The 27,203-nt window shown below is 40.5% G+C and overlaps 2 protein-coding genes and 1 long non-coding RNA gene across 10 annotated transcripts; 2 read left to right on the forward strand and 1 right to left on the reverse strand.

Annotated features, from left to right (window-relative positions):
* Positions 1-1,240: 1,240 nt before the first annotated feature.
* Positions 1,241-4,590, reverse strand: LOC133741979 (OVARIAN TUMOR DOMAIN-containing deubiquitinating enzyme 11-like). Of its 8 annotated transcripts, none has more exons than XR_009862316.1 (8): positions 4,434-4,578; positions 4,089-4,211; positions 3,751-3,890; positions 3,480-3,604; positions 3,316-3,388; positions 2,657-2,741; positions 2,406-2,462; positions 1,241-2,296 (listed from the first exon to the last, which is right to left on the reverse strand). XR_009862316.1 is itself a non-coding variant. In XM_062169687.1 (5 exons), exons 2-5 carry the CDS (start codon positions 4,149-4,151, stop codon positions 2,238-2,240), a joined length of 264 nt encoding a protein of 87 aa, XP_062025671.1. In that variant the 5' UTR covers positions 4,152-4,221; positions 4,434-4,590; the 3' UTR covers positions 1,241-2,237. The 8 variants fall into 8 exon arrangements, 1 of the variants encoding a protein (XP_062025671.1); XR_009862317.1 differs by having other exon boundaries at positions 3,178-3,384; positions 3,751-3,985; XR_009862314.1 differs by having other exon boundaries at positions 3,316-3,384; positions 3,751-3,985; positions 4,434-4,575.
* A 565-nt stretch (positions 4,591-5,155) lies between these two features.
* Positions 5,156-7,565, forward strand: LOC133742009 (uncharacterized). Its single transcript, XR_009862320.1, has 4 exons — positions 5,156-5,328; positions 6,517-6,813; positions 7,014-7,088; positions 7,214-7,565. It is a non-coding gene; the product is annotated as an uncharacterized LOC133742009 (long non-coding RNA).
* A 16,356-nt stretch (positions 7,566-23,921) lies between these two features.
* Positions 23,922-25,573, forward strand: LOC133742017 (GDSL esterase/lipase 1-like). The gene is given in 6 exon segments (XM_062169714.1): positions 23,922-24,162; positions 24,255-24,376; positions 24,567-24,791; positions 24,917-25,172; positions 25,352-25,422; positions 25,424-25,573. Coding segments are annotated over 6 exon segments (1,065 nt in total).
* Positions 25,574-27,203: the final 1,630 nt, after the last annotated feature.

The raw sequence follows: 27,203 nt of genomic DNA on the forward strand, positions 1-27,203 counted from the left end.
GAATGAATGAACAGGATTGCATATTTGTATGTAATCATCAAATCATTATGAATAAAAAGCGATTCATTTTGTGGCACGAATGTAAAAGCAACAAGTAAATGGACTGAATCTGGTTAGGCCCGGGATATAATTAAGGAGGGATCGAGTTCCCTTGGGTGAAAGACCCGAAACCTGATTGGGGCTCGTGGGACGAGCGGATAATTAAGTAGGGATTGTGCTTCCCTAGGGTGAAAGACCCCAAACCCAATCGGGAATCCGCTTAGTACGGGGTGTGCTCGGAGGCCTTAATGCGAGCAATGGGCTCTAACCGGGAAAAAGAGAAAGAAAAGAAAAAAATTAACGATGAAAATAGATCTGTGACTTGAGGAATGGCAATGGTCAGTTTGCATTGAAAAACCAGACATGGTTAGAGGTTTTGCGGTTTATGGACAGCAAGACCGGATTTGGTCAAGTCTGATCTGAATTGCAATCTATGTGGTATTTATTAAATTTGGACTGAACAGAAGACAATACCAGACATGTCATGTAAAGTTGAGAAATATGGGCACGTGAATTTTGATATGATCAAGTGTCTGAAATTATAGACTTATCTCTACTAGTAAGTAGAATAAACCCAAAGTATGTTTAGTAATGGTCCAAAGGTGAAGTACGAGAGGGAATAATATTTCGACTCGGGAGAAGCGATTAGATATATAAACGTGATCGTCCTGACCAAAGTAGCCTAAACGGCAAGTTTGATTACCTTGAAAGAATTAAACATAGTATTTGGTCAGGAATTTAAATGTTTGTAGGGGACAACTTTTCTACCTCATTTAGAGTGAAAATGGATTTTGACTTGTACAAACAAATTTCATCACCTCTACATCTGATAGCGAGGTGATTATCAGTAAGCAGAATGTTAACAAAAGAATGTTAACAAAAGAATGTTATAAAGAATAACTAGATGATATGTTATGTACTTTCGTCGACCTACTTTAAATTTCGAGGACGAAATTTTTTAAGGAGGTGAGTTTGTAATACCCAGCATTGAGACGTTAATAAAAGAATCTGTAAGCCCGGATATCGAGCTTAAGTGACCTAGTTCGATAATTTACTTATCGATCTCAATAAACGTTAAAGCACTGGGAATATTTTCAAAACTTTTCACAAAGTGAAATCTCTAGTTTAAGAGTTGGATAACTAAGTACACGACACGACGAGTTCGTGGAAATTTTCGGAGAATTTTCCGAGTACCCGAGCTATTTATGGTGATTGTTCGAAGTTGTGGAATTTAAGAAATGAAATCAAGAAACGGAAAGTTGATGGAGCGATGTGAGCCATTGATCCACTCACCGCTTGATCAGGACCGTCCATTGTTAAATGGACCAATCTATTTACAGGTGTTGATCAGATCAATCAAGGAGGTTCTAGAATGGGGAGGGGGAGATAAGATCGATGGGAGGGGGAAGCACGTGGACTCTCGAGAACTCTCTACATCCCTCTCTAAGAGCATCTCCAACAGAATACTTATTTAAAAAAAAAATTGAAATTTAACTGATTTTAGGCTAAGTTTGATCTCCAGCAGACTAGCTAAACAAAAGCTAAATTTAGCTTTAGCTAAAAAATCTAGCTATATTTAGCTAGAGAAAAGAGAAATTTAACTAAAAGTTAAATTTAACTTGAGATTTAGGTATTCTGCTGGAGCATAACTCAATATTCAACTAGCTATATTCTAATTTTAGCTACTTTTAGCTATGAAGATAGCTATCACTGTTGGAGATGCTCTAAGTCTCTTGATAAAAGGAGAAACTTGGGGAGGACCGCCTCATATCTCTCTCAGGGAGGAAAAAGGGAGAAAGTTTGAGAGAGAGAGAGAGAGAGGGAATAGGAGAGCTCGGTGCTCTCAGACCGAAGCACTCGCCGACCGAGGAAACCAATCCACAACGCCGATCTCCGGCCACCGGTCGACGACGCTAGACCCCCTAGTCCCTCCGACTACTCGTCGCCGTCACGCCGATGGCTTGGATCAGATTTCGGAGAGAGATTCGAAGCTTTACCGCGATTTCTGACTTTTCCGGCGTCGCCCCTGTGCACACCGGTCGACTCGCCTCCATCTCCGGTCAGGTATGAGATTGATTAAGCTGGGTCGGGGTGTTACAAGAAACAACCAAGGCACTGTCTCATTTTCTAATTCTGCCAAAGACAGTAGAATGGATACCGGCAAGCAGACTAAGATTACATCATGGTCTGTCTGCTTGCTAATTGCAGTCTAGAAAAGCCAATGGTTCTTTCTGGGACTTCTTGTGGAAACATGCATCTGTAAATAGATTAGTAAAAGAATGAGTACTATATCCAGACTGTCGGGCAAAAAAAAAAAAAAAAAATTGTAAATAAGATATTTGAGTAATAGCAGTTTAGTTCATCACCTGCAGTAGCATATAGTGAGTTGTAATGCACTTCGCTCCAAAAGCTCAGCCAAAGCTCTGAAAAACAACACAAAAGGGTGGTCAAGTTTGAAGAAAAAACAAAAGAACCCTCACTGACTTTTACTTGGAAGTTCTACTATAGCAATATAACACAAAGGTTGAACAGAAACTGACATATGTTATGCGTTATGATTCTCTTTCAAGTTTCAATGCAGCTTGATGTTAAGATGCAGTAAGCAGATGAGATATACCTTGTGTAGGATTCCTGTCTTTAGGAAGGATCTCAATGTAGCAAGTATCCCGAAGAGAGGTGATTAAACAAATTTTGGCTCCAAACTACAGATAAAACCATAAGGCGTTAGAAGCCAATCATTCCGGAAATATCATTAGAGCGAGAAATAATAAAACCATCAATGAATAAACAAAAATAATCAACAGATACCAAGACATTATGTTTTATGAATCTGTACTTCATTCTAATTAGAACTACAGATTGACTATTAAATCATAACTATAAACAAATGAAACAAAGATCAACTTGGATCGTGATTTCTGCAGAATGATACTATATTACTCGATGGAAAGCAGACAACAAAGAAGTGCATTTCAGGCCTGTGTATGAGATCAAAACCTGAAACTAAGTGAGGTTTTGCAGTGCAGACCAAGTATTTATGATCAGTGATGCTAATTAATTAATTGTGGTCCACCATTTCCTCGCTTCTTATGATTACAACACAATTCACTTCTCATCTAGATGCAAGGGAGCAATTACATGGAACATGAGATCATCCAAATCATGCCTTCACAAATAAATGGTTCAAGTGACGAAGAAAGTAGGCATCTTCACAAAATGACCACAGAACATATAAAAAATGGAAATTGCTTCTTGGTAGTCCCACACAATACAAACCCTTCTGTCCCTTCGAATGGTTTGGAGAACTTGGTCTTGGAATCCTATCTTCTTTCAAAAGATAATCATCTGCCTAGGAAAAAAAATAAAAATAAATAAATCAATATGAATTGAGGCCAAAAAACAACAGCACTTTGTTTATTGTAATTGATTAGTATAATCACCTTGAGCCACAAACTTGTTGATGTCTTGAATCCGGTGCAGAAAACGATGGACTCAAACTGGTATGACTTCCCCTTTTGAGTTCCACATCGCTTCCTCTTATGCTGCCTATTTCTGCAGGTAAAACCTGCATGGATAAAAAAAAAGCATTGCAAGTTGTTGTTTTAGACTTCTATTTAGTTATCTTGTTAATACAAACTCAAAACAAAAACCAAAAAATGACAATAAAACCGAAAAATTGACATATGAGGCAGAGGATCATGTTTTGTTGACCTGAATCTCGTCGGACTTGATCTTACTACAGGCGCCGACATCAATGGCCGGATACTTGTCGTTCTTGATCTTCATAAAGAAAGGGCCCTCTTTTGGCCTGGGTATCCCGTACTTGGGTCAGGTCTCCATAAACCAGATTGCTAAGCAAAACCATCAAAGAATCCACTTTGCTAAATGAAAGATATCTTAACAAAACCAAGGCCAAGTAAACCATCCTTCTTGACAAAAAATGAACCTGCATATCACATCATTTCATATAATGTTAAGCTAAATCTTATATTTAACCACAAAATATCATACATAATAAATAAAGGTAAGTCAGATTTTGACTACCTTACCGGGCTTTGAACAATGATTGAAGTCTTTGCACTATCGTTTGCCAGATCCAAAGCAATTTCCATGCCGGAATTCCCAGAGCCAACCTCGATTTAATGCACCCTTCGATCCTCAGATAGATAAACCTAATTCAATCTCACAGATAGGAATCACAGAGTGTTCAGTTTACACTGATATTCAATTGCTGAAGCATAGAATCATCTAAATGTTCATAAGGAGTGTACTGAGTCCTAACATTAACAACACCAATGGCATTCACAAACCAAAATCAAGAACTCAATTATTTCAATACTGAATCAAAATTGAAACTGAAATCTCAATCATACTTGATTCTAGAAACTTCTTACCGACCGTTCACTGTTGTCGAAGTTGTAGCTTGTAGCTTCTGAGCTTTCTTCAAAAATTGATTGAAATTGGAAAGCTCCATACAGTTCAGAGCAAGGTCAGTAAGGAGAGCGACCGAGTGAGAGAAAGGAAAGAAAAAAATTTGGGCGCAAACCGAAGAAGGATTTTATAGCTACGGCGGATGGCAAGGCTGTAAATTATTACAAAATAAGGACAAAATTGTATACTCATCGTCAACATGGAGGTCTCAGAAGTGTTAAATTAAGCAAAAAGGAAAAGGAATTTTTAATCAAAAAAAAAATGAATTTTTTAAGTATAAAGGCTTTGTTTGGGATCCGTTCTTTAGACTTAGTTTGAGATTGATTCCTGAGGTGCTTTTGGGGCTGCTTCTGCTTTTGGGCCAAGAACATGGTGTTTGGTAAAAGCTCTAAAAGCTGCTTTTGGGTGAAATTGCTTCTCCGTAAAGCTGAATTTGGGAAGCTACAATTTGTAGCTTTTGAAGACTTGCTTTGGGAAAACACGGAGCATGAACAGTAGAGTTTAATGAAAATTTGGAGAACTGCCAATTCTGTCCTCCTCCTTTTCTGAAAATTACATCGAAACAGCAAACCCATCGCGGCAGACGTCTCATTCCACATCTCCTCCTTCCTCTTTGCCATCACTGCCATTCCACATCTCCTCCTTCCTCTTCTTCGGTGTCTGGTTCTCCCTAGTCTTCTCTCAGATCGCCTTCTTCTTCAGCTCGTCGCTAGTGACCTCTTTCAATTGGTGGATTGTCGCCGCCTTCCTCCGCGCTGTCTTCTTCAGCTCGTCGTGGATTCTCTCGGCCTTCCTCTGCGTCTTCTTCTTCAGCTCGTCGGTGGTGACCTTCAATTCGTGGATTCTCGTCACTGAAAGGTTCAATCTTTCTCTCTTTACCTTACTCTTTCAGATTCAATCTTTTTTTGATTCGTACTCATGTAATTGGTATTCTTTTGTGAGTTGGGTTTGTGCTTTTAAGCATTATTAAAGCTTGTTTGTTGCTTAATTTCGGATACGAAGCTGAAAGTTTTAATTTTTGAGTTAGTGCAATTGTCCTGCTTAAGATAGAGATTGGTTTAGCGATGAATTTGACTACCTGTGGTGCTTTGATTGTTGAAATTTGATGAAAGCCCCCTCGGCACTGGCCGTTCTTGATTGTTATTGTTTCATGTGTTAGTGATTATTTGAAGAGGTAGTATCATTGCCTTAGAGCATTCACTGTGAAATTTCTGAATTAGATTGACCTGAACCAGAGGCAAGCTTAGTGTGACAGTGAAGAACTGATTTATATATCTTTAAAGCTTGATAAGCGGAATATGGACTACCTTGTTCTGCTGGTTGAATCAGAGTGTATATGTTAAGAAGTTTTGATGGTTATTAACTTATTATGGTAAACCTTTGATTCTTAGCAGCTAAGAATGGTCTGAGCATTTTAAGCTCCAAGTGGGATGAACTTGCGTGTTTATTCGTTTATTTATATCTAGTTTTTGAAAGAAAAGTTTGATCCCAAGTTGATGGTATCATTTGCTTTTACAATGTGTTAAACCTGGAATGTTCATGATTTAATTATTGTAATTTCTCATTGATTATTGGTTATAGACCAATTAGTTTGAGTACGAGTCTTTATAAGGCTAGAATGCAGGTATTATTCTTGGATTGATGGAGGAGTTGGCCAATATTGGGTGCAGGTTCTAGGGGAATTTGTTAAGGCTTGACAATTTCTAGACATGATTTATATTACAAATCAACTGCAAACTTTGGAGTGGTGATCAAGTATTTTTTGAGTTTATGGTTGGTTTTCGTTGTTTTTGTTAGATTAGAATTAGCCTACAAACTTTACAGTAAATTGGAGGACTATGTAATTAGTAATTGGCTTTGTAAATCAGGTGTTGGCTTCATAAATTGGAGGTGTTTTTGGAAATTTATTAGTGGTCATTTAGTTCAGAAATTGGAGATGTTTTTGTAATTGGAAGATTGTATTTATAGTGATATACAATGATTGATTTTTGTTATGTTTGTTTTTTCATGAATTGATCATTGATCATTGATTTTTGAATTTTGCAGTTGTGTAGATACTTTTCACTAAGTGAAGAGCAAACGTGAAAGAAGAAAAGAAAACAAAGCTTGGACTATGGAATTGTTGGCTGTGGCATATTCGTCCCTTGCAGCCAAAATGGAGGAGATTATATATAGGTTGGGTTTGCTAGAATTTTCAGCCACACAGAAGTATTCTCTTGCATCTAATTCAACTTGCAATGTGGAAGAGGCTGGTGATCTGTAAGGCAGAAATGGAGGAATGTATAGATTTGATAATGGAAGAATTAGAGAGAGAAATATAACTAATGCATGCACCTTTATCAGGTACCCTTTGTTTTTTAGTTCAACTTTATTCTCATTTTAGTATCTTCTGATTTAGAACTATCAAGAAGTAGGGTCAGGATCCTCAAGTTTCAAACATTAGGAAACTGACCATGTTACGTATGTGGATATCAAGCTAATGATGTTAATACTAATGTCTTTTCCAGTTTCATTGATTGACGTGCTTCTCTGTCAAATTGCAGTGAAGTTGATCCCATAGTAGCATCCTTATCTGGAGGAGCAATTGGAGTGATCTTAGCACTAACGGTGGTTGAGAAGTGAGTTTATTATGTTTTGGTCAATTTGTTTTGACATTGACAAAGTATGATAAGGGAATTTCTGTTAAAAAGAAAAATGAGATTGTAGAGGGATAAATACATGGCCTAATGCAAGTCCTGTGCAGGTATGGAGTGAGTTGATATCCGATATTGAATTTCTTTTTTCCAAAGGGCAACAAGGATGGTGAAGAGTATGGTGGAGGCTGAGACTTAAAAGATTTTGTAAATTTCATCAATGAGAAATGTGGTCCTAGCAGAGATGCGAAAGGACAACTTACTTCCAAAGTTAGTACCATTTTAAACCAATGAACGTACCTCATCAGTTTCCTTACCAATTGTCTTCTCTTATGCATGTAGGCTGGAATAGTCTCAAGTTTGTAAGAGTTAGTGAAAAAGTTTGTGAGCCAGCTTTTATGATATGTAAAACGATAGCATATTCAGCAAACATTCTAAGATTGTGATTACTACTCTTATCGCCTAAACCCGTAGCATCGCGCGGGCGTACTTTCTAGTTTGTTTTAAAAAGATGGATTGATGGTACAGTAGAGTCTAGTTAGTTGGCACCAAGGAGATCCGGTTGAATGCCATAAACAAGGCCTACTCAAACCATATTGGTTGCAATAGTTGTTTAGTTTTATAGCTGCAAGATATTGACATGAATAGATCGGAATTTAACCTTTCTAATTCCGTCAAGAATATCCAAAATATAAAGTTTAAAATGTGCAACTTTAGTGTTTTTGCTTTGTGAGAATAAAACGCAAAAGAGTTCAGATGCTAACAGTTTATGCATATGCTCATGCAGTTTTTTATGTTGTTTTTTGTTTAAATAGGGGGTCGCGAGATGTGTTAATGAAGTAGGCATTGGTTTTATGATGGCACCAAAGTATCATCCAGCAATGAATGTCGTTCGTCCTGTAAGGAAAAAGCTAAAAGTAAAGACTGTATTCAACATTTTGGGACCTATGTTGAATCCAGCTAGAGTTCCTTTTGCTATTGTTGGTGTATACAAGGAAGAATTAGTAATATTCCATAAAACAAGTGAAGATAGTTATTGCTGCTATGATTCTTCATAACTACATAAGAAGATATGCTCAACGAGATATTGATTTTGATGAAAGTGGAAATTACACAAGTGAAGAGACTAGTGAAGATATGGAGGATAATGAACATGATGGAGATGGTCCAGAAGACAAGAAATGGAGGTGTTAAGAAATGCAATTGCACAAAGTCTAATGAATGCATCTACTAGTTCCATTTAGTTGAAAATTTCAAGTGACTTTAATTTATTTTGTGTAATGGTTCCTGTTGAACTATGGTCGGGAAATTAATCCAAATATTCTATACTTATTTTGTGTAATAGTAAAACATAATATGCATATTGAAGGGTTTAATTTATTCAGTCCAACCAAGGGTAGAAGAATAATACATGAGAAATTTTTTCATTTGGTATGGTTACATAATCAAAAAACAAAATTATGTATTTTAGTAGCATATCTTACTATGTATGCCCATTTTGGTAATTATACACAGCCAAAGCACTTTTGCCTTGCAACTTACCAAACACCTAGAAATTGCTTTTCGTTCTCACAACACTTTTCAAAACAGTTTACCAAACACCTCAGCTGCTTCTTCTCACAGCAAGTTCGAAAGTGCTTCCTCTCACAACAAGTTTGAAAGTGCTTCCTCTCACAGCAAGTTCGAAAGTGCTTTCTGTCACAGCACAGCAATCCCAAACTAAGCCTAAGATTGGTTTGGTTTTGTTACAAAAGCGCTTCCACTGGAATTGATACATTTTTTTTAAGGGGTTTGGAACCCAGCCTAGCTGGAAGGTTAGGCTGGGCAGCTAGGCTGGGTTCCAAACCCAGAGCATCGGGGGAGACATAAAACTTGAACCCTGAGCTACATATATAGAAACAGTTACATTGATTCTCGTTGAGAATATTCTGAATAATTGCAGGCATCTCATCTAACCACAAATCATCAATAGCACAACCATTAGCAAGGTGAGCAAGCCTATCCGCAACACCATTTGCTTCACGGTAAATATGTCGAACTCTAACTGATTGAAAAGCACACATATACTCTTTACAATCATTTAAAACTCGACTTACCTCAGATAAATTTTTCTCCTCACTTTTGAGAGCAGCAATCAGAATGGCAGAGTCACTTTCAAAATCAATGTCAGTCCAGCCTAGGTGAATACCAAGAAGTAAACCAGCTCTACACGCCTCCGTTTCCATAGTAAGGACCGAGTGTGCATGTAAAAAAGGCTTAGCCAACGCAGCAATACCCATACCAGTTACATTCCTAACTACTACTCCAATACCTCGACTCCCATCTTCAGCTCGAAGCTCCCATCCACATTTATTTTCAGACCACCACTAGGAGGATTAGACCAAGTGGAAAGAGGTCTCCTTTGCTTCCTCACCGTCTTCGGATATGGTACTTCTGGAAGTCTTCTCTTAGTAGTCCATTGAATCATGTTCATAGGTTGAAAATTTGCACCCTTCCAGATTATATTGTTGCGCTCCGGCCAAATTGCTCATAAACCCATGAAGAAAAGGTCACATTGATCAACATTTAAACTATCCATCATATCCAACACCCAATCACGTAAACATTTGGCCGGGTGGTCCTTTGCATGCAATCTGAGAGGACCAAGGAACCAAAACCCATGCAAAGCATAACATGACTTGAATAAATGCGTACCAGTTTCTACCTCTTCCATGCAAAACATGCAATGGTGATCCACCAAATTAACTCTAAGTTGCCAGAGAGCTTCTTTAGTAGGTACAATGCTCTTCAAGAGCCGCCAAACAAATAGTCTCACTTTGGGAGGAATTCTGGCACCCCAGAGTTTATTCCAATATTTACGACTTACGGCTCCAGACTCACCAAAAGAATTAGTAGACGCCCGGTTCTTGTGACTCAAATATTTCAGCATTGTACACATGATGCCCATTGCGCACCTGATACATGCCTTTCTTATCGTAATGCAAATCAAACGATCATCAGCTCCACGAATGCTAAGAGGAATAGAAGCCATCCTCTCCACTTCACCTTCCGTAAATAATTCTTTCATAAAATCTGTAGCCCAAGTCTTTGTATCAAAATCAATCAAATCAGACACCACTAAGTCCTCCATTCCCTCCATGATAGGTGAGTAAGGCCGGAAAGAATGTGGAATAGGTATCCAAGGGTCGTTCCACACAGATATATTGCAGCCGCTACCAACCTGGTATCTCAGGCCCAACTTAAGGACGTCACGGCCTGAAATAATGCTACGCCAGGAGTAGGATTCACCACCTTTCAATTCTGTCTCTAAAAAAGAACAATGTGGGAAATACTTGGCTTTAAGTAGCTTGGCAATGATAGAATCCGGCTGGTATAACCTAATTAGAGATTGAGAATATATGGAATATATGGAGAAAGTTTCGAAAAAGAGAGAGAGCTTAGAAAAAGGGAGAAAAAGATGGGATGTTTAGATATGAACTGGAGTGTTTCTTTTTTGTTCTTGTTCCTGTACTTAAAGTTGATGTTGTTAAGGCATATGCCTTTTGTAACATAAAGATCTTCTATATATACATTCAAGCACTACATTCAAGAAAATTTGAAATTTACATTCAAAAGCAGAGCTCACAACTTAACAAAATTGTAAAAGCATTACAAATTGTAGTACTTGTAACGTCTTCAGGGAGTATGAGAAGAATGACTGAATGAATGAGAAATTAAACTAGGTACTATCGAGATCCTGCTACTTTTCTTCTGCACTTCTCTTTGATCAGCCATCTTATGGAGGACTGTACCTGGCAAAGAAAACATGGCAATACAGGTCAATTATGGGAAACCTTCTAGTTGTGGAGAGCTATGAAACAGCTGGAATAGTAGTTTACTTGTTCTGTGTGGGATTCGAAGTACTAGGCGGGATCCTTCGGAAGCTCGAGCCAGCCAGCTTAAAAGGGCTCTTACTGTTTGCCTGCAAATCATCGAGGGATTCTGCAGACGATGAAGCTCGGTTTATAGGGGCAGATTTTAGCGGACGAGCCTGCACTGTTGCTCCATTCGGCCAGGTTTGTAGTACCATAGAAAATGCAAGAACAAGAGCAGCAAAAACTCTAGACCAGGCCTTCATATCGGATCTTTTCTGTAGCTCTATGAATTCTGCTAAGTAGTGAAGTGTGATTGTGTTGAGATAAGTTTGAAGTTTATGATTGGAGTGGTAGGGAAGATATTATGGTATAGTGGTTGATTTATACTTAGAAGTCCTGTTACAAAAGATAGTAAAGTCCAATTGGGATCTGATATCACTGGGATCATGCGCTCAACTTTGTCTGTTACATGCTGCAACTCTGACCTGCAGATTTTGGTGAAAATGATCGATGATATATTTCTGCTGAGTAGGGGTCATGTGATTAGGCACGTGATTTTGGTATTAATAGTAATAGTATTTTGGGAAGCTAAATGGGGAAGTATAATATTGCCATCAGTGATCAGGCAGTGGTACTGGGACTGGGGACAGTGTTGGATCTTGCAATATGGTAATGTGGAGTTTGAAACAGGTGCTGTGGATACAAGTGAACCAGTTCGCTGGATATAACCTTGAACTGTCTCAATCTGAAGCATTTTTGAGCTATGCATGACTGACACTATATAAAGGTCACTGAAAACCCAAGCAAAGCTGGCACTTTTCTTGTACTCTTTTGAAAAGCTCTTGATGATCTCTTGGATCTTGTGGTGCTGGCCTACTGTCTTGTTTCTCTTCCTTTTACAATTTTCTTCAGTTGGTAATGAGAATATGTATTTCCAATCAAAATTCTACTTGGCCAATCAAAACTGAACTAAAGAAAATAACCTTCAGTATTTTTTACTGATAGAGGGCATCTGCCAGTTATAGTTGTCCATCCAACTATAGGGGTAGAAAATTCTAATCAAGGCAAGAAAATGTAGGAATATAAACAAGATTGAAACAGAGGCACTGAGGACTGAAGCCCAGAGGCTAAAATAAGAGGAAGCCTAACTTAAGACTAAAGAGAATTAATAGACAAAATCGAGAATGATATAATCAGAGGATGAGCTTTGTGCTTTGGTTTGCTATTTGAGATCGTCTAGCTACCAAACTATGCTTCTTTCCTTATTCTGGTCCTCTTTGTTGAGAAATTTTTCAGTCCTCTTTGGTTTGCTATTTGACATCGTCTAACACCATGTCACCATGTTGACATGGTCTGACGACCCAATAAGATTTTGACACGTAAGTTTTATTTTCTAAAATAAAATATTTTCGTTTCAGTTGATATTTGGAAAGACGATATTGGGTCTTTGTCTCAACGTTTCTATCTGTCTTCATATTCCCCCATTCAATTATGCTTTCATTCATCATCAATTACACCGTAATCTGCAAATTCCATCTTATATCTCTTGAGCAACTTTCATGATTCAAGAGTTGAATTTATGAAACACCAGGTCATCAAGTATATAATTGGAATTGGAATCTCAAAAGCTAGATTCTACCATGATCATCACATTGAGAATAGAATCGATCTGACCATGATCTAAAGCTATCCATGGTCCCAATTCCAGATCCATGAGGACGGCGCGTGGAACATGCCTTCCGCTGCTGGCTTCGTTGTAGTAGACGATTACCCTCAAGTTGGAGCTCGGAGTCGCCGGTGTTGCGTCCAGTGGCAGAGATGGAGAGATGGAAACTTTAGAGAGAGAGGAGGGATAAGAGAGATTGAAACTTTTAGAGAGAGAGAGAGAGACCCAGACAGCTATCTCATGGCAAAGAGAAGACCCATAGAGGTCATTTCACAAAAGAATGAAAAACTGAGTTTATGTTTTAACTTTAGCAAATCCAAGTGTCAATATTTGATTGCAATGTCACACCATGTCAGATTGCCAGGTGGACTTACAGGAGCACTGAAAAATTTCTCCGGTTTGTGTTCTACATAGATATTAAGATCGTTTAGATATATTTTAGCAACTCAGCGAATTTATTTTTTAGGTTCCACTTTAGTGTCAATTTCATTTCAGTCAATTTTTTACCCTATCTTTTTTTTTTCTTCAAACGTAAGTATTGTACTCTTTGTATAAACTTGCTGACGGAGTGATTAACTTAATTTACATTCCGATGAGCTGGTACTTTTAGTTGAAACTAGTAAGTTTGGTATGTCACATTCTGGGTAGCAAGGACGTAGCTATGGGTGTTTGAATAAGGTAACTTGACTCAGCTAACCTTAGCTTTCATGTTCTACAAAGTTTATTCTCGAACACATACATTGTGACAAGCAATCCAGATTCTACTCATATGTATATATCCTACTACTATTGAAAGTCATAATTAATATTCGAATTTTCAAGAATAGTTAAACGTATGGCTACTTAAACATCCATTAACAAGTTAATGAAGGATGTAATATAACAGATGATAACGTTCGATTGTCTTGCTTTGGACTTTTTATTGATAATGGTTGTTTGACTTTTCAAAAGCTCATATTCTTGATCAGTTTCTGTTGCACACTTGCACCTGACAACAAATGCCCAAATAAATAGCAACTGATCGAAACTAAAATTGGTGAAGATCATTACATCTAAAATGGCAAACGCCAGCTTGATAATGGTTTTTTGACTTTCCAAGAGCTCATGTGCTTGATTTCTGATCTGTTTCAGTTGCACACTTGCACCTGCCCCCAAATGCATGCCTTTATAAATAGCAACTGAAACCACAATTGGTGAAGATCATTAATTGCATCTAATGTTGGAAAATTTAGTTGATGGATGCTACTTGAGTCACCATATTTTGATTCTCCTACAAAATCACACGAATACAATATATATTAATAATAAATAATTATAATAATATTATTGTCATACTAGATTAAATAACAAGGATTATAGAACTTATCTATTGGATTTATAGGTTTCCGAAAAACACATTACTCGAAAAGAGTTAAAGGTTGAGGTATGTAAACACTGTCTTTAAGAGTAGATTTCGCTCCTCGGAGACAATGTCTCGGTGTAGCAGGTTTGTTGCGCCCTACCCTCCAGGGTACAACAACCTCGATCATTGTAGGTGTACACTCACAATACTCGGATCGTATCGAACAGCTTGAAACTTTCTTTTAGTAGAATAAATAAATTAAAGGAAATACATGAATACTTTGAGCTCGGAAAGGTAATAAAGGAGATTGAATTTCTGTTGTTTTATTTTTTATCTGGAAAGCTAGGGATTATATATATGGCAGGAATGATCAATGCGATGACAATTTAACAATAGCAATTAAGCTATGTAACTTATGTAACCGAAAGGAATATTATGACATTGATTAGGAAGAATCAAAACGTCAAAATAGGAATGACATTTAAACTCTGTAACTTATGTAACAGAAAGACAATATATATCTTGACATTGATGAGTAAACCAAAACGGAAGAAAGTAAATAAAGAACCACTATAATTGCAGACTGTGGGGGTGGTCAATAAATTTGACCCTGCAATCAAGGCAATTAAAGAGAAGTAATGGCAACAGTAAATGCAACAGTTAATGTAGCTGTAAATGCGACGATAAATGTGACACTCAGTATGACAATCATGGCCGCCAATAAGTGACGGTTATTGCAGGAATGAATACGGCCTTAATGGTGGCGTGCCGCTCAAGTCACTACGGCTTGCTGTGCAAGTTTACTTGCAGCCCACGCTGAGGTACACCTATAAATAGGTTGCTCAACGTCAAGGTAATGCATCGAATTCCAATTCACTCTACTCCACTACTAAGAAACGTACTGACTTAGGCATCGGAGAGTTTTCTGCAGGTACCCCCCCTCCTCCTCGAGCCGACGGTCAAACTTCGAGTCAACGCTCGAGGGAAGCTTCTCGATTGTTCCCGGTCAGCTCCCGCTCCAGTCCGCATTCATTGGTGAGTCAAACTCCTCAACGGAATTTTTCGACACCAACAAGTGGCGCCGTCTGTGGGAAACACTTTTCCCTAAAAAGTGATGGCGGGAGCTGCCCCTGACGGGATTCCATTTCTGTCACTGAGGACTGGTAGTGACGAAATTCCCCCCCACCAGCCACCGAATGGGTCCATCCCGAGCCCCATTGGCGACCTGAACTTGCCTCCAGCTGACGAGACGCAGAGACTGAGGCAAGAACTCGAGCAATTTCGGAAGGAAAAGCGGGACCGCGAGGCTCGTCGTCGACGAAAACTTGAAAGGTTCCTACAACTTGACAGTGATTCATCAGACGATGACGCCATCGGTGATCCCCACCAAATCAACAACGTGGTAGCAAACGCAGGCGCCAGCGGCATTATAGGGGGAATCTCTGGCTGACCCCTCGTCGAAGGGGTGGGAGGCACGTCAAATGGGGGGCAGAACGGCGGAGCCGGATTAGGCCAATCCAAAAGGGCGCGCAACGAATCGTGGCTTGAGAAGATGGAAAAAATGATTGATGCATGCAAGCGAGCCGGCCCACGAGAGCTGGCGGCAGAAATCGCAAGGGACGTCAGTAAGTCTCCGTTTACCGACTACATTTTGAATGCGGCAAAACCTCGCCGGTTTACCACGCCGGTATTCCACAAATACGACAGAACAACTGACCCGGTGGACCATATCAAGGGGTACAAGCAACAGATGTCCATCGAGACAACCGACGAGAAATTAATGTGCAAGATCTTCCCTTCCAGTCTCACGGGGTCGGCATCGTCGTGGTTCCAAGATCTCAAGCCGCATTCCATACCAGATTTCGACACATTGAGCCGCGCTTTCATTTCACAATACTTCTGCAATCGCAAGCAAAAGAAGGATATGGCGACTCTGTTCAGTACCAAGCAGAAGCCGGGAGAAAAGGTAGGGAAATTTTTCGAAAAGTTTACAGTTGAAATGCGCCATGTTAATTGTGATCCCCAATTCGTCGCGATCGCCTTCCGAGAAGGATTGCTTTTGGGGACGCCATTATGCGAAAGTTTGCTGCGTGATCCGCCAAAGGACATGGACGACATCATTACAAGGGTTTAGGGGGAGATCAGAATTGAAAAAGCCAAAGAAGCACGCGAAGCCCAACTCACTGCCGTTGTCACCTCGAGAGAAGTTGAATGGAATAACACAAAGAATGACATTCAGAGTGATAAAGGAGGGAAGCCTCAAGATTATCCCCTTGAAGAATGGTTTACGATTCACCCCGTGACCATATACAAAAGACACGGTCATGAAGGAATATTTGAAAAGCCGCCCCCCCAACCGGAGGCTAGTGACGAGGTTGAAAGAAGTCGATATTGCCCGCTCCACGAGACAAGGGGGCACAGAATATATAAGTGTCAGGGAGTGCGACCAGCAATCGTTACAGCAATGAAGGCTGGTAAACTCCTTCAGTATAAAATGATATAAATTAAGGCAATCAGAGGGTTCATGGAAAAGTCCACGCGCCGAAATTCATCTCGAGTAATGGAGAAGGTACGATAATATGGTGACTTCATTTTGATCAAAAGATGGCACAACTCGTAAAACTCAGGTAAGAAACATAAAAGAGTTTAAGTGATTTTTGCGCGTGTTGATATCTCATTCGAGAGACTATTGAAATTATGTATTTTGTATTTCTCGCGTGAATAATATCACTGGGACTGGTTCCTCGAGTAGGACAGTCCTATTAATATGTATGACTGGTTCCTCGAGTAGGACAGTTGCATTCAATTTGTAGAAACTGGTTCCTCGAGTAGGACAGTTACGTTTGATTCGTAGGAGCTGGTTCCTCGAGTAGGACAGTTGCCTAAATGGTTCGGAACTGGTTCCTCGAGTGGGACAGTTGATTTGATTCGTAGGAGCTGGTTCCTCGAGTAGGACAGTTGCCTTAATGGTTCGAAACTGGTTCCTACTGAACTGGTTCCTCGAGTAGGACAGTTACGTTTGATTCATAGGAGCTGGTTCCTCGAGTAGAACAGTTGCCTTAATGGTTCGAAACTGGTTCCTCGAGTAGGACAATAACATTTGATTTTCAGGAGCTGGTTCCTCGAGTAGGACAGTAACATTTGATTTATAGGACCTGGTTCCTCGAGTAGAACAGTTACCTTAATGCTTCGGGGAGGATGGCGTGCCTCACCCCTCGCCGAGGGCGGGGGTGGGATGATGGACCACACCCTCGCTGTAGGCGGGGGTGGGATGGCGTGCCTCACCCCTCGCCGAGGGCGGGGGTGGGATGATGGACCACACCTTCGCTGCAGGCGGGGGTGGGATGGCGTGCCTCACCCCTCGCCGAGGGCGGGGGTGGGATGATGGATCACACCCTCGCTGCAGGCGAGGGTGGGATGGTGTGCCTCACCCCTCGTCGAGGGCGGGGGTGGGATGATGGACCACACCCTCGCTGCAGGCGGGGGTGGGATAGCGTGCCTCACCCCTCGCCGAGGGCGGGGGTGGGATGATGGACCACACCTTCGCTGCAGGCGGGGGTGGGATGGCGTGCCTCACCCCTCGCCGAGGGCGGGGGTGGGATGATGGACCACACCCTCGCTGCAGGCGGGGGTGGGATGGCGTGCCACACCCCTCGCTGCAGGCGGGGGTGGGATGACGTGCCTTACCCCTCGCCGAGGGAGGGGGTGGGATGATGGACCACACCCTCGCTGAAGGCGGGGGTGGGATGGCGTGACGGATTTTAATCATGTAGGATATGGGGTGTGTAACCGGTCCTGTCCAAGAATTGGGGGCAATCCTATCCCCAGATGTTGTTAACGCGATGCGTGGCGGATGGACCCGCCATCACGGTTGGTTTCCATTCTTCTATTGTTTTGCATAGCTCCATGCCTCGAATATTTTACTCTTGTTTTGTTTTTCTTTCTGAGCGTCTGCGAGCACAGCTAAGAAAAACAAGGGGGCACATAGGAGAGTCGATTTCGAGGCACCCTCGTACAGTAGACTTCAATTTCGAGACACCCTCGTCGAAATAGAGTCGATTTTGAGACACCCTCGTCGAAATAGAGTCGATTTCGAGGCACCCTCGTCGAAATAGACTTCGATTTCGAGGCACCCTCGTCGAAATAGAGTCGATTTCGAGACACCCTAGTGGAAATAGACTTCGATTTCGAGGCATCCTCGCCTAAATAGACTTCGATTTCGAGGCACCCTCGTCGAAATGGACGCCGACGTCAAGGCACCCTCGTCTAAATAGACGCCGATGTCGAAATGGACGTCGACGTCGAGGCGCCCTTGTCGAGAGGGACGCCGACGCCGGCGACGAGACGCTGACATGGAGGCACCCTCGTCGAAATGGACGACGACGTCGAGGCACCCTTGTCGAAGCCGACGTCGAGGAGCCCTCGTCGAAATGAACGCCGACGTCGAGGCGCCCTCATCGAAATGGACGACGACGTCGAGGCACCCTTGTCGAAGCCGACGTCGAGGCGCCCTCGTCGAAATAGGACGCCGACGTCGAGGCACCCTTGTCGAAGGCGACGTTGAGGCGCCCTCGTCGAAATGGATGCCGACGTCGAGGCACCCTCGTCGAAATGGACGACGACGTCGAGGCACCCTTGTCGAAGCCGACGTCGAGGCACCCTCGTCGAAATAGGACGCCGACGTCGAGGCACCCTTGTCGAAGGCGACGTTGAGGCGCCCTCGTTGAAATGGACGCCGACGTCGAGGCACCCTCGTCGAAATGGATGCCGACGTCGAGGCACCCTTGTCGAAGTGGACACCTACGCCGACGTCGAGACGCCCTTGCCTTCATTAAAATAGACACCTACGCCGATGTCAAGGTTGACACCAAGGGTCGACGACGAGACGCCAACATCGAGGTCGACACTAAGGTTATTGCGAAACACATCGCCGACGTCGAGGTTGGAGTCGACGTCGAGGTTAGCGCCGACGTCGAGGTCGACGCCAAGGATATTGAAAAAGACGTCACCGACGTCGAGGTTGACACCGAGGTCGAGGTTAGCACCGAGGTTATTGCGAAAGAAGTCATTGACATCGAGGTTGGCGCCAACGTCGAGGTTGATACCGAGGTCGAGGTTAGCACCGAGGTTATTGCGAAAGAAGTCATCGACGTCGAGGTTGGCGCCGACGTCGAGGTTGACACTGAGGTTATTGAGAAAAACGTCACCGACGTGGAGGTTGGCGCCGACGTCAAGGTTGATACCGATCTGGAGGTTAGCGCCGAGGTTATTGAGAGCGACATCATCGACGTCGAGGCTGGCATAGTAGTTATTGAGAAGGATGTCACTGACGTCGAGGCTGGTGTCGAGGTTATTGAGGAAAAATCACCACCGTCGAGGTTGACGCCACAGACATTAAAGAAGACGTCATCGACGCCTACGCCGATGTCGACGTCATGGTCATTGTGAAGGAGACGTCATGACGTCGAGGCCGACGTCGCAGAATGTTAGGTGACTAAGAAAGGAAAAGAGCAAGAGTTTCGCAGTAGGGTACCTCAGGCTCGGAGTCTGGTTTGAGCTGCGCTAGGGGCACGGCTTAGGAACAAGGTAGCTCAGCGGGGGCACCGAGCGCAGGTGAGACAAGAAACTAGGCTTCGGCGTTGTGGGCGAGGCACCGTAGACTCCACAAGCAGACGAGTCCGCGACGCGAAGACCCTATACTAGAATGGCTGCAAGACAAAGGCAGATTTGAGTCCTGATTTGGGCACGTCGGCATCGGCGTCGTCGACGAGATGAGATGCCGACTCTAAACAAGGAATGAGGATCTTCTTATACGGGCCTCTACATCTTCAACACGAGGAAGGCCTAGATGAAATTCAAAGAAGGATGCTCAAAGAGAAGTATAATCCCCCACTATTTCAAAATACCAAATTTCATGGAAAGTGAAAGATAAGGAATACCAAAAGAAAGTAAGAATCAATGCATCATAACTGGTGTCTTTTGGACTATGAACCAGCCATAGGACAAATTAGTCGTGACCCACGAAACCTTGGTGAAAATAAAATTTTCTATGAACCAAAATTTCTAATTGTAAATCAGACAACTAACCATCCACATTAACTCTCGGATCAAGCTGTTCGAAGCGGGGTGGCGCGAATAGGCCATGCGCCCTACCTGGATATTCATGAATGTTCTAGATAGTATGCCTTGCTCTCATAGGAAGCGGCCCTACTTCCAAATCCATATAGGTGAATCCATCAAGTGTGTACTGCAAACAAACACACCACCCAAATGTTTGGGCTATGAAACTCATTAAGAACATTTGTTCAACCTTACACATAGCAGTTCAATCACTATTTATTTACACCATACGGAGGGACCATCAATAGCTTTATTTGATAGTGCAACACTGACCAACAAGTGACTTGTTCTTACCCATATGAACCTACTTCATGGGATCTCCAATCACATAGGTTGGGTTACCATCACTCTTGATCTTTGTCTATAGGCATAAGCCCCATCCCCCTTGATGTATTAACCACTAGCTTTTGGCTTTTAGTCTAGAGATTTTGTCAGAGTATTGGCCAAAATCAACTATGACCTACAAAGCTTATTGATTAATCTCAACAGTAAGTAATCCTCAATGGATTTTTAGTTATCCAATCTCATATAAATATAAGAGCCTATTTTTTTTGTTTTTCCTTGACCCCCACATTTTTGAGTCTGTTTGGCTCATATATACAGGCAAGATAATATCAAGCCATATATATTTAGGCAACGAATCTTCGCATGTCAAGGACTTGGGAATTTAATAGGCAACAATATTTACCGATTTCGTGACTTCGGATACCTTAGTCACTCCCACATTTGGAGCCATCAAATGTCTATTTGATCAAAATTAAATTTGATCATGGAGGTACATCGAATGTCCATTTTCTCAAAACATAAACCGAAGGCAGCAATTAATGTGATAGTTTTTTCAGGGCATCAGCATAAGGGACAATATCGAGGCGTCGATGAATAAAAACTGCATATATTTATTTGTTTTGAAGCAACATTGACCGAAAGGCAACGAAAATTCAAAAGGCAACCCAAAACCTTTAAGGCAACATACTGAGCTAATCATCCGAGCAAATACCGTAGTAAGCAGCAATATATAATTGTGGTAATAATATTGACGCCTTCAATGGCTAGGCAACCATGTTTAGAGATTTGTTGTCTTTGCATTATATTCGGAAGCACTGATAATATATAATCAGGCAACTATTTTCTTGGTAACCAATTTCTCAAGGCAACGTACCATGTTCATTACCATTAAAGTATCGAGGCAACCGTTATATCTAATCCATAGGATAGGGTCCGATTCATCATTGAAGATGTAAATGAGGCAACCTTTATTACTTGTAACCAAACTTTAAGGCAACATTATTATTTTTATCTTTTCGAAGGCATCAACCGTAGGGACATTTAGATTCCAAGGCATCAAATTACCAAAGGCAACCGTCAATGTAAAATTGACAACATAATTTCTCAATGCGTTATTCACGATAACACATTTTTTTAGGCAACCGAGGCATCATCTTAATCAAGAGGCAATAGAAATATTGAGAGGCAACAACTTTATTATTTCCGAAGAAACAATAATCCGAAGACAACATCTCAAATTTTTTTTTTTTCCTTCCTTGAAGAAAAGATACTTTGAAGGGACGTATTTCGAAGGCAACAACAAAGGAACAACTTTTCGAGTTATAACGGTAAAAATATTTTAATGCATAGAAAATAATTATGGTTCAAATCATATAACAAAGATAATTAAAAACTCTTGCTAAACCATAAGGTTAATAGCAATGATGCAAAATAAATAGTACGAAAATGGTAAAACGATATTATACACAGAAATTAATATAGAAAAGTAAATGTGCGAAACGGTTAGTTTTAAGTTACAAACATAATTCCATTGAACAATGAAGCGAATGCAAATAAAACTAAAATTAATGGTAGCACACAACTCAAAACATCATTACACCAGGCATTACTAGCCGAAAAATGCACATTATAGGATCAACATTCAAATGTAGAGCTGTTTAGTTTTTCAAGTTATAAACTAACGCCAATAACAAAAATGAATGCAATTGAGTAATTTAAATCTTATAGGCAGAAACTTAAACGATCATAAGCCATAAGCAAATAAAATATAACCGAAACTTAATGCATGATTAAAATGCAACATACATTTTGCAATCTGCAGGAAGCTAACTGCCATACTAATAATTCTAAATCTAGAAGAACAAACTCATTCATAGATATATCTCAAGATATAGTATTGACTCCATTCTCAAAACAACTCACAGTATATTCTTTTCAAATTTTGGAGTAGAAAGGCAATATGTTTAATGAGAAAGAGTTATACTTGCAACAACTAAATGAATACCACAAATCCTATCCAGAGTGAGGCCTCGCTCAGAAATTAAAGTGCGAGGTTGGAGTTTAGGGTCACTTTTCAGTCGCATATCTACATCTCGACCGTTCAGTTTTTAGGTACTAATATATAGATCATCTCTGCAAAATTTCAGCCAAATTGATGATCTTTAAGGTATCTAACTCGCTTAAACCAATGGACGAACTGAATCTGTCAAACCTGAACCGTACTAGCTTTAAGGCAGTTATCAATGCCTTAACGACTATCAATTTAGCTGAAATTTTGCAGAGATGATCTATACATTAGTACCTAAAAATTGAACGGTCGAGATGTGGATATGCGACCGAAAAGTGATCCTAAACTCCAACCTCGCACTTTAATTTCAGAGCGAGGCCTCGCTCTGGATATGATCTAATGAATACCAGACTTATCTTTATGTCCAAGCTTTTCACAAGGAAACATCCACCAACGATGTCTACTCTTAAGATTGTTGGAAAATTTGGTTAATGGATGCTACTTGAGTCACCATATTTTGATTCTCCTACAAAATCAAAATCATATATTAATAATAAATAATTATAATAATATTATTGTCATACTAGATTAAATAATAAGGATTATAAAACTTATCTATTGGATTTATAGGCTTCCGAAAAACACATTACTTGAAAAGAATTTAAGGTTGAGGCATGTAACCACTGCCCTTAAGAGTAGATTTCTCCCCTCGGAGACAATGTCTCGGTGTAGCAGGTTTGTGGCGCCCTACCCTCCAGGGTACAACAACCTTGATCCTTGTAGGTGTACACTCACAATACTCGGATCATATCGAACAGCTTGAAACTTTCTTTTAGTGGAATAGATAAATTAAAGGAAATACATGAATACTTTGAGCTCGGAAAGGTAATAAAGGAGATTGAATTTCTGTTGTTTTATTTTTTATCTGGAAAACTAGGGATTATATATATGGCAGGAATGACAATTTAACAATAGCAATTAAGCTATGTAACTTATGTAACCAAAATGAATATTATGACATTGATTAGAAAGAATCAAAACGTCAAAATAGGAATGACATTTAAACTCTGTAACTTATGTAACAGAAAGGCAATATATATCTTGACATTGATAAGTAAACCAAAACGGAAGAAAGCTGTTAAAGATAATCAATCTTCCCCATTCAATAGCTCATCTACAGCTTGATATGGCTGTAATGTTGTGGCTATGATCATGCGTCAGTTTTGATATTATGCATCAGTTTTGATATTGTTATAATTGTAGTTTTATTGCTTCATGTAACTGTCAAACACATACTGTTATATATTGTACAGAATGTAAAAGTACAAATCAATGAGAATCAATTTCTACAAAAGAAAATAAAGAACCACCATAATTGCAGACTTTGAACAAATGAATGATATATGAGTGAACTGATGAAATCTTTGTGTCAATCACAATCAAAGAGAGTTAATGACTATTGCCATATGCAATTAAAGGTCCAATGGAGGTTTCAAATATAGCTGGTATTTTGAAATATTCTAACTAAATTCCAACATCTAAAATGACAAACACCAGCTTTCAGAACTTCATCTTTGGTTTCTGTACAAGCCTTCTCATCATCACAACCCTAAGCCATAGCGTGCGTGCATCCCTTTTCATCTTCGGGGATTCAATATATGATGCTGGAAACAATAACTATATAAACACTAGTTATCGGGCAAATTTTCGGCCATATGGTGAAACCTTTTTTAAGAACCCAACGGGAAGATTTTCGGACGGTCGTCTAATTTCAGATTTTATAGGTAACATACATATACTTTACAATTATATATAGGAGTGCAGAAATACAACTGTAGAGTGAAAATAGCTTTGCCCTAATATCTTACTGTTACAGCTGAGTACGCAAAACTACCTATTATTCCACCGTATCTACAACCCGGCAATCAGCAATTTACATATGGTGCAAATTTTGCATCTGCAGGAGCTGGTGCTCTGGTTGAAACTTTCCACGGTTTGGTATGTACATGACTTGTGATTTTACACCTATTTATGTCGTTCTCCAATTAACTGGTTCTATGATCATGTAAATGACCTTAATTAATTGCCATTCAGAAAGCCATGCGTGTATAAAGCTATATAAAAATCTTAAAGACTTGTCTATGCTTGAATTAAAAAATGTTTATTTGGTCTCTGGACCTTGTTTCAGGTGATAGACCTTAATTCTCAACTTTCAAATTTTGAGCGAGTTCATGAGTCATTGAGGAAGAATTTAGGGGATGAAGAAGCCAACACTTTGATATCAAGAGCTGTTTACTTATTTAGTGTCGGAGGCAACGATTACTCATACATATTCGGGACAAACTCCAGCATCCAGCATCCTCACAGGGAATTTGTAGGAACTGTTCTAGGCAACATAACTGCAGCGATCAAAGTAAGCTTTTAGTACTCCAACAAAAAAAAAACTCAATTTCTCATTTTATACATATGGTACATACTTGCTATTGATCGATAATTGATAATAAATTAATAATAGAGTGAATAATTTCAATGTACCAGGAAGTATACAACAAAGGAGGAAGAAAATTTGGGTTTCTTAACCTTGATCCTCTTGGTTGTATACCATACTCAAGAGCACTTGAGAAGAAACAAAAAGATGGATGCTTTGAAGAGATTACACCGTATGTAGAACTCCACAATGAAGAACTTCCCAAACTCCTTCAAAAGCTGGAGACTGAACTCAAGGGATTTAAATACTCGCTTTCCAACTATAATGAGTTTCTGAGTGAAAGGATAAATAACCCTTCTAAATATGGTAAATTTTCATTTTCTTGGTTGTGTGTGTGTTTCAAATTGTTATATGCATATTATTTTCCTTTTACAGTTAATGGGGTCTAGTGCTATCTAATTGCCATCATATTATAGCTCTTGTTTGAGGAGGTTAACTCATTTATTTGTTTGTTTGTTTTTTTTTTTTTTTTCCGGCAAATTAAGGTTTTAAGGAGGGGAAGGTGGCATGTTGTGGAAGTGGTCCGTATAGAGGAACTTTCAGCTGCGGAGGCCAAAGATCGAGGTACTAAAGAGTATGATTTATGCCCGAATGCAAGTGAATATGTCTTCTTTGACTCTGGTCATCCAACAGAAGGGGTCAATCAGCAATTTGCTACGCTATTTTGGAGTGGAACTCCCAATCTCAAAGCACTATTTGAAAATTAGATGCGCTTGTGCATCCTGTTATGTTTTGTTGCTTTCTTTCGATGCGTTTGCATCACTCCATGTACTCCTCAGTTTCACTTAATAAAGCTTGTCGTCTTTCCCTTAAAAAAAAAAAAAACACTATTTGAAAGAAATTAACATATATATATATACGGACGCGTTCCAAAGAGGACGTCCGCACTTTCGCTAAAGTGCGGATGACGGTGCTGCAGCCCAACTCAGGTCACGACGGCGCGGCGCGGCTTGCCGGAGGGAGCCCAGGGGTCGTGCGGAGGGGTCTGCGGTCGAGTGGAGTCGCCGGTGACGGGTTTTCCGATGCTGCACAGAACCTGCAGTTGCAGGTGAGGTGGCTGCCCAGAAACCGGCAACCCCGACCTCCTCCGACCTCGAACGGTGCCCAGAAGCAGTCTGGGATGCTTCCGGCCTCCTTCCGGCCCGATTCGCGCTGCCGTCGACGCCTGAGCTGGGCTGCAGTGTCGGCGTCCGCACTTTAGTGACGTGCGGACGTCCGCTTCAGAACCCGCCTGTATATATATATATATATATAGCTTAATATGCAGTTACTAGATAGAGTTTATATGTGTGTGTGTGTATATATATCTTAATAAGTTAATATGGGAACTGTATTGGCAATGTAAACTCTCTGTTACGGTATATTATTTTTGAAGAATATCATGTCGATATATTAATATTACTCAGGCCAGAAAGGACTATTACATATCCTCCCTCTACCATCTCTGAGTATATAAAGAGTTTGTGGTTAAAAACCACAACGATACATAGATTAGGTCCGATCATTTGACGGTACCCATGCTCACTTATTCAAAGAAAGCCTATAACTATGTTACCAATGACAAGTAAATAGGCAAAGTTCAACTGGAAATAAAATTAAATTTTCTCCTTGCCCTTAACACTAGGGCTTGGAGGTTTGCTAGGGCAGATGACATTCAGCACATCTTCAGCAGAAACTTTCTTATTCTTGGAGGGGTGTTTGTTCTTCGACCCCAGAGGCCTTCCTTTCTTCTTCTTGATAGGCTGCATGTCTTCTTTTTTGATAACTCCTTCCTTAGGAATCATGATTCCCCCTGGAGCCTCAATCAGTCCAAGAGACTTGGCAGAGAATTTTGTAACGTCTCATATCTCAATTTACCCGTTTACTAGTCATTTGGACGGTAAACGATATTTACTTTCACTTTTACTGTCGTTTCAGTACTTTTAGTGGCCCTAAAAAGTTGACTTTTCGTTCGGGTCAAAATTTGAGGAAACTTTCTTCATGGAAATCGTAGAGGACATTAAACTGAGCGCGTGCATACTTGGTTCGTAAAAATCGGAGTTCCTATGCGAAAGTTATAAGTGAAATATGAAAATTACTGTTTATGGTGGATTTGTATAAATTTGAAAAGTTACTGTAGCCGGGTAACTTTCCTTTCTTTTCTCTCTTCTTCCCCTCGTGCTCTCTCTGTCTCTCTTCTGCAACTCTCTCTGTCTCTCTGCTGCAACTCTCTTTCTCCACCTCTAGGCCATCAAATGGCGAGCTGCGAGCATCGATAGACTCGTCTCCTCCTCATTAACACGCATGTGGGAGTTGTTTACGGCGATTTGGCCGGAAATGTGGAGATCGAAGCCAACA

The sequence above is a fragment of the Rosa rugosa genome, chromosome 1 (assembly GCF_958449725.1).
Source record: "Rosa rugosa chromosome 1, drRosRugo1.1, whole genome shotgun sequence".
NCBI classification, from domain to species: domain Eukaryota; kingdom Viridiplantae; phylum Streptophyta; class Magnoliopsida; order Rosales; family Rosaceae; genus Rosa; species Rosa rugosa.